The 8,279-nt window shown below is 49.4% G+C and overlaps 1 protein-coding gene across 1 annotated transcript in view; it reads left to right on the top strand.

Moving 5' to 3' along the window:
- LOC107115693 (rap1 GTPase-GDP dissociation stimulator 1-like) overlaps positions 1-8,279 on the top strand; it is a gene marked incomplete at its 5' end in the record, with an annotated part of 45,925 nt that overhangs the window by 21,750 nt on the left and 15,896 nt on the right. The window contains one exon of the mRNA XM_015417450.1: positions 6,965-7,090. Within this exon, the coding sequence (XP_015272936.1) occupies positions 6,965-7,090 (126 nt within the window). The remainder of the gene's footprint in view (positions 1-6,964; positions 7,091-8,279) is intronic.

Raw genomic sequence — 8,279 nt, 5'->3', positions numbered from 1 at the left:
GGGGGGGGGCGGGGGGAGCTCTGCAACTCACCTGGCTGCTTCTTGCTCTGAGGGCTGCTGGGAGCAGGGGGTGGGGCTCGTTGCATGTGCCCGCCCCCTGGGCTCTTTACTGCCGGAGCGCTGCTCCTGTGTGCTCCTGCAGGAAAGGACCCCTGGTCATTTCCATTATGATGGGGGTGTGACTCTGGTCCATTCCCCCCCCTGCCCAGTAATCTGCGATTGTGTCTGCTTTGTCAGAGAAGAGGCGGAGGCAGAGCAAGGGACAGGCCCAGGTTCATCTATCTCCACTAACTGGGGATCAGGTGGAACATTCAACTGGAAAGCTGAGCTGAAACCAAAGAAAGGAAGATACGCTGTGGTCTTTCACTGAACTGCTCCCTCTTCACTCTAGTTAGGGAGGCCCCCAACCCTTGACTGGGGTTGCCAGCTTCAGGTTGGGGAAGACCTGGAGATCTGAGGGCAGAGCCTGGAGAGGGAAGGGGTCTGAGGAGGGCAGGGAGCTCAGGGCTGACGTGACACCGTACAGTCCACCCACCAAGGCAGCCATCTTCTCCAGGGGAACTGATCTCTGTCGCCTGGAGAGCAGTTGTAAGTTCAAGGTTGGTGTCGTGGTTAAGTGCGCGGACTCTAATCTGGGAGAACCGCGTTTGATTCCCCACTCCTCCACTTGCAGCTGCTGGATGACCTTGGGCAAGCCACAGTTCTGATAAGAGCTGTTCTTGAAAAAGAGCAATTTCTGTCAAGAGCTCTCTCAGCCCCACCTACCTCACAGGGTGTCTGTTGTGGGGAAGGGAAAGGAGTTTGTAAGCCGCTCTGAGACTCCTTTGGGTAGTGAAAGGCGGGGTATAAATCCAACCTCCTCCTCCTCCTCTTCTTCTTCTGGAAATCCCCAGTATGTACTTGGATGTTGGCAAACCTACCATCAACACCTCATACTAGGGCTACCTCAAGCCCACAGTTAGGATCTACGTAAAGGCTTTCTCTCACCTATTCCTTGAGCCATATGTTTTAACCCCTCACTATTTATTAATTTATTTAATTCATCTATACCCTGCCAGTTAGGTGTAGTGGTTAGGAGTGTGGACTTTAATCTGGGTGAATCGAGTTTGATTCCCCCACTCCTCCACTTCCAGCTGCTGGTGTGACTTTGGGTCAGTTACAAATTGTCTCAGAGCGCTTCTCTCATGAGCAGTCCTCGAAAGAGCTCTCTCAGCCGCACCTACCTCACAGGGTGTCTGTTGTGGGGAGGGGGAGGGGGAGGAGTTTGTAAGCCGCTCTGAGACTTCTTCGGGTAGTGACGGGCGGGGTATAAATCCAATCTCTTCTTCTTCTTCTACTTCTTCTTCTTCTTTTCTTCCCAGTGGAGACCCAAAGCAGCTTACATCGTTCTCCTCTCGTCCATTTTATCCCCATAACAACTCCGTGAGGTAGGTTAGGCTTCTAAATGTCCGTGTGACCTGACCCAAAGAGGATGTAGGCCTGCCAGCTCCAGGTTGGGAAATTCCTGGAGATTTGGGGGCAGAGCCCGGGGAGAGGAGGGAGGAACCCCAGTGGGGTATGGTGCCACAGAATCCACCCTCCAAAGAAGGGTTGCCATCCCCCCCAATCGGGGCAGGGGTTCCCCCGATTTCTTCTGCCCACCGACCATTGGGAGGAGCCCCGCCCCCAAAGAGCCCCCCAGTGTCCAACCTGCTGGTGCAATGACATCGCCCGGTGATGTCATCGTGGGGCACGTGCACAAGAAGATCCCAGGAAGGAGCCTCCGTCCCCCCACCAGCAGAAGGTAGGGACCTGGGAACCCTACTCCAAAGGTGCCATTTTCTTCAGGGGAACTCATCTTGGTGGTCTGGAAATCAGTTTGTCGTGGGTACTGGTTCGGCTGAGGCTGACTCCTCAGATGAGGAAGAGGCAGGGGGAAACTCAGCCTCGTCTGGAGTCAGCCCAGGAGAAGAACCCTCAACACTACCTGAGGAGGAAGAGTCCCCAGCAGTTGCGCAAGAGTTAAAGCAAGAAGGAGAGACAGATCCTGAGCCTGGTCCAGCACCCCCAGCTGGGGACACCCCGAGGCCAGACTCCCCGCCAAGTTCTCCTGAGTGCCTCAGACGTAGAGCACGCCAGAGGCTGAGTATGCAGGAACGAAGAAGGCATGCCAGACTGCAGCTCCTGCAAAGGCAACCAGACGAGTTGTAAGCCTTTGCAGACTCAACTCCCAGGGAAGGGAGGACCTGTTCAAAAACACTCCATGAACCTGCTTCAACGCGGCAGCAACTCTGTGTAATCAGACCTGCTTCTGAGTGTGCAGCAGCCGCTCCTTGTCCTTGGAAACTTGCAATCTTGACTTGACTATCCGACCTTTGGCTTTGTTACTGACCTTGATTTCAAACCGTGTTTCCAGCTTCTCGTGTGTAGTCTCGGTGGCCATCAGCCAAAATAGCACACAGTTGTCATTCCAGGAGGTCTCCAGATACTACTTGGGTGCTGGCATCCTTAAGTTGATTTCCCCCTCCCATTTCCACTCCTATATTTTCTGGATACTTTTTGCGTGTATCGTGAAACTGTACATATGTTCATCTTCAAGGACAGGTGAGCAGAACAGATGTCAACTGGCATGATTACCAGCAGTGACCTCATGGGGGTTACAGTGGATTTTATGAATGATCAGGGTCACAGATTTTAACAGTCACACACGGACACACACCAGGGCTTGTATAGCAACTACAAAGGGAAGCATATCTTAACTATTATTTTCCCCCCCACACTAAGAAACAGTCAGCAATTCTCTGTGGCGCCCCAGGTAGGTGAGAGCAGCTTTCAAACACAGCTGAGTCCCACGGCCTCTCATTTAGAAATTAAGCCAGATCATGAAATGGAAGTTCTTAAATTCACACCTTTTGGAGAGAACAAACACATAACATGACAGCACATACAGAACATCAGAAATGTCAGGGAACACTTGCTTTTGCTTGCCTGCATATTTAAAAATAAGCCATCCAACCACTCAAAAAAACCAAAACATTTCTAGGCCTGAAAAGAACTAATTATTTCAACTATGTGAACTAATATAAGCATTTAACCTGCGTCAAAGTTTAGCACAAGAACTTGCTCTCAGCGCCACAGTTTGGTTCTGGTGAGCAAGTGCAGACTGTCACGGATTAATGACAGCCAGCTCCGGAATGTTTGAGATTAAGGAGACTGTCTTCAGACTGGGGAGAAGGTTTCAGTTAGCATGATATGCAGACAGGTTTGAGACGCTGCACTTTTCACTTTAGGAATTCAGATGAACCCATGAAGTTCCTTTCTATCAAGTCAGATCTTTGGCCTGTCGAGGTCAAGACTGCCTGCCGTCTGGCTGGCAGTGGCTCTCTGTATGTTGTCACTTCCAGGGGTCGTTTCGTAGAAAAAGAGGTACAGGAGCTCATTAGCATAGCTCATTCGCATAACTTATTTGCATATGCCACACCCCCTGACATCACCCCCTGCTATTGTGTCTGCTTTGTCCATTTTATCCTCATAACAACTCCGTGAGGTAGGTTAGGCTAAAGGAGTGTGACTAGCCCCAGGTCACCCAGCGAGTTTCTGTAGCACGAGTGGGGATTCAAACCTGAGTTTCCCAGATACTAGGTCTTAATCACTACAACACACTGGCTGTCATAAAAGGGGTCGATCACAAAAGGGATGCATATCCAGGAACTCAAGACTGCGGAAAGCACTTTAGAGATGGAGCGAGATCATGGAAGAATGAGCCATGATCTATCAGGCTTCAATTTACAGGGCTCTAAGCACAAACATCCTCCTTAATCTCAGAAAACAGAGAGTGATTAAAATGTGAAGTGCGCTGCCAGAGGACGCAGTGATGGCCACAGGAATAAACAGCTTTCAAGGGGGGTTGGATAGATCCATGGAGGAGAAGTCTGTCAGTGGCTACTAGCCATGGTGGCTGAGGGGAACTTCCACGTTCAGAGGCACTAAGTCTCTGACTCCCAGAGCCAGGAGGCAACCTCAGGGGAGGGCCTCGGCCTCCATGTCCCGTTGTTGGCTGTCCAGAGGAACTGGCTGGCCACGGTGTGAGATAGGATGCTGGACTAGATGGACCACTGGTCTGATCCAGCAGGCCTCTTCTGATGTTCTTAAAACACACCTATGTTTCACACATGTTGACTGATCCAGAGCCTGCTGCCAATTCTGAAATAAACTTGATTTTTATTATTTATACATCAGACCCGGGACCGGGGGGGGGGGAGAAGGGGCCATTTGCCCTTCCAACCCTACTGAAGCCTTGAGCAGAACGGCTAGCTCACCTTTGTTTACCCACGTCCGTCCGTCACCAAGATCCCCAGGGTAGCCTTTTTCTTTGACGATGTCAGGCGACCTCTTCCCAGCACTGAGTGCTGTTTGGAAAGCAGAACAGGAAAGGAGAGGACTAATTAGTTCCCAAAGGTGCTGCTGGCATGCAAATAGAGGATGAATTAATTTCTTAGCATGGAGTAAGCAGTGCGGGAGGCCACAGCGGCACAATCTGCCTGGGATATTTATAGTCTCCTGTCTGTGCGTGGCAGTGGCAAAGGCATATGGTGGAATGGGCGTCCACCCCACACTAAGCTACGGTGTTACCATCCCATTGCAAATGATCTGGCAACACATCATGGCGGCACTGTTGATTCAGACAGTTCCCCTTTGCCCGCTTACAGAAGCAGAACTTCAGCCAGTTTGTCGTTCTGATCGATGAGTGGAAACGGGGGCCAAAGGGAGGGGGTTTATCATCCTGCGGAGAAAAAGAAAAATTAAGGCCTTGTCTACTTATTGGAAGTACTGACCATAGAGTTCCTGGCAATTATTAGAGCGACCCTTGTCACTCCTGGGTAGCTCTAGGAACAGGGTTGCCAAACCCCAGATCCGGGTGGGGTTCCCCCCACATTTTGGGGTTCCAATCTGCTCCCTGGCCCACTGGCCGATGGGGGAAGCCCCGCACCTAAGTCCCACTACCAGTGTTCCCTCTGAGCTGAGTTAGTGCGAGCCAGCTCACAGTTTTTTAGCCTCCGGCTCACACATTTTTGTCTTGTCCCAGGAAGGAGGGCTCCAGAGCAAACTGATTCATGCAGTTGCCAAATGGCTCGCTCAAAACTTTAAGGCTGGTAGCTCACAAAGTAGAATTTTTGCTCACAAGACTCCACAGTTTAGAGGGAACATTGCCCACCACCAAGAGCGACCAGCCACCCCCTCCCTCCCCTCCCGCGCGATTTAAAGGGCTTCAGCCGATCAGTGGGGCCCACGTGGCCCACCAATCAGCTGGAGGTCCCTTTAAATCTAGCAGGAGGGAGGGAGCGGGGCGGTCACGGACTGCACGCTGGCCTTGCAAAAAAACCCAAACCTTTAAAGTGTCTTTTTGGGAGCCGGGGGGCTGCAGTGTGCGGTGCCCACCCACCCCCGGAACACCCCCAAACCCCCTGCTGGAGCGACAGCAGTACCTGACAACCCTGTCTAGGAATCACCGGGATCTCTATGGTCAGAACTTCCAGTAAGTAGCCAAGGCCTTATTCTTCTCTTTAATTTTTCTCCCAGAATGCCGCCCCTCCCCACAACCCTCCCGCAAGTTGCTAGGCACTGCCTGGCAACCCTGTGCCCAAGACCTTGATGTGCAGTGAGAACTAGTGAGGTATAAAGCCTGGGTAGCCCCCTCTTCCCTCATTCAAACCTTACCCTCCCACATCAGCCCACTAGGTGGGGCTTTAGGTAAGCTGCCGTTCTCTCTGCCTCAATAACAACACTGGCCTGCCTTAAAAGGGTGTCGTGAGGATCACCAAATTAAACGGTCACCAAAGAAAAGATTTTTGAAGCGCTTTGCTCATTTGTATCTACTTAGATATTTATTTATACCCCACTTCTCTTTCTAATGAGTGGGGGGATCTACAGCAGTTTGTAAGATCATTTCCCCACGGTCACCCAGCAAACTTCCATGGCAGAACCTGGTTCCCCAAATCCTAGTGCAACGGTGTAGCCACTATAACAAAAAGTCTGAGTCCAGTGGCACCTTTAAGACCCAGTCTTATTTTATTTATTTATTTATATTTATCTTTGAATTTATACCCCGCCCTCCCCGAAGGCTCAGGGCAGCTCACAAGGGGCACAAATGCCCAAGTCAAAACATTAAAACAGTACAGAATAATATAAAATACAATAAATACAATTCACTAAATTTACTTTACGGTGCTCCAAAATTATTTAACTATAAAAGTTCAAGATGGGATTCTAAAATTATTAGCAACAAGCAACAGTAATAACAATATCTGGGTATATTCTGGGTATTATTCTGGGTATAACCTTTTGCGTGCAGGCACACTTCTTCAGCCAATACACCACGCTGGCTCTCATTTAAAAAAACGCTATATTGCCAATAGTAGCAGTATGCAGGGATAAGGCAGGCTAATGAAAAACAGAGTAGATCAAATGAAGTGATTCTAAGTGATTTCTGAGCACTTTATAGTACTGAAATGTTTTTAAATTGTATAATGTGTTTTTAAATGTTACTAAATTATTTGATGTTTTATCACTACAAGATTTCTTGCCATGTAAGCCGCCCTGAGCCCTACAGGGGAGGGCGGGATATAAGTTTAACAAATAAATAAATAAATAGCCAAGAGAGCAACTGAGAGCCACTGATTAAAGTCAAGTTTCCTGCTTGTGTTCTTAAGTGCCCAAAGTAATTGACGTAAACACTACAACGCAGATCCTGCTTCTAAACATGCCCAGTTTTTGAACCAAATGCTGCAAGGCACAGATGCACAGCTAAACGGTCTTCCGTGAATTTAGAATGACATTGCAAACCATTCTGCTATCCCAAATGTTCCGTACCCTGATTTTTACCCTCGTTGGGTTTTTCTGGGGGTCGTCCATATAGAGATACAAGTTGCCATTCCAGTCTTGAGCACGCCAATTGTAACACCCGCCTTCTCCCACTGTTCTCCAGTGGCTAACAAGATCCAGATGCTGGAGGAAGGGGTCGGCAAGCGGATCCAGATGCTGCTGAGATCAGAGATGCCTCCCGTTCAGTTCAAACTCCTCGGAACGCTGCGGATGTTGATTGACGGTCAAGGTAGGGACGTGCCAGGAATGTTCAAGTTGGTCCTGTCTTTAGGATCCATCTGGAGGCTAAGGGAGGAAGAGGAAAACGTCAACACATGATTATGATTGTGCTCTTATGAGTGTGGCTGGCTCAAGTCGACTGCACATGAACAGGTGAAACTGCCTGTTGAGGTTAGGTAGGGTTGGCAGCAATGTTCCCTCTAAGCTGTGGAGTCTTGTGAGTAAAAATTCTACTTTGTGAGCTACCGGCATTAAAGTTGTAAGCAAACAATTTGGCTACTGCATCGATTAGTTTGCTCTGGAGCCCTCCTTCCTGAGCGAAGGCAAAAATGTGTGAGCCAGAGGCTAAAAAACTGTGAGCTAGCTCACACTAGCTCAGCTTAGAGGGAACACTGGTTGGCAGCCTTTTCCCTATGGCGGGATGCTAGCGTCGTATGTTGCCCATCACCGCTCTGAGCAGTGACACGTTTTTTTAAAAAAAAGGCATTGCAGGCACTATCATGTCACTTCCAGGGAAAAGCCAGAACTGACGCCAGGTAGCTCTAGGAATCGCCAGAAACTCTATAGTTTTACCGGAAGTGACATCAGAGTGCATGTTGTACCGCCCCCAAACTCCCACCAGTTGCCAGGTGTGGCAACCCTTAATGTTATTAGCATCTACTCTGACTGGCAAATGCTTTCCAGGGTCTCAGGTTAAGACCTTTTGCATCATCTGTCCTCTGGTCCGTTTTTTGGTCTGTGGGTGTTTCAAACTGGAGGTGCCGTTGATTGAACCGGGAACCTTCTGCCTGCAGAGCGGATGCTCTGTTGCTAAGCCACACCCCGAGCCCTAAAGTTAGGCAAGTTAGGCCAACTACACATAAACCTCTTTGACATTCTAAAAAGTACAATATTTGGCTCAGAGTTCAGATGTTGCCTGTAACTTTGGCTTGATTAAACTACCTGGGGTCAGTGTGGTTCAGGTAGGTTGCTGTGTTCGTCTGAAGCAGCAGAACCAAATTTGAGTCCATTGGCACCTTTAAGACCAACAAAGTCTTATTCTGGGTATAAGCTTTCCTGTTATTCATATCCAGGGGTCATTCCGCAGAAAAAGAGGTGCAGGAGCTCATTAGCATAACTTATTTGCATATGCCACACTCCCTGACCTCACCGGAAGTGTGTCAGAAGGCAACACCCACCGCTCAGGCTCCACTGGACTG

The sequence above is a fragment of the Gekko japonicus genome, unplaced genomic scaffold (genome assembly GCF_001447785.1).
Source record: "Gekko japonicus isolate JY-2015 unplaced genomic scaffold, Gekko_japonicus_V1.1 scaffold2974, whole genome shotgun sequence".
In the NCBI taxonomy this organism is placed as follows: Eukaryota; Metazoa; Chordata; class Lepidosauria; order Squamata; family Gekkonidae; genus Gekko; species Gekko japonicus.
Note: the sequence above shows the minus strand (reverse complement) of the source record. Positions and strands in the feature narration are given on the sequence as shown.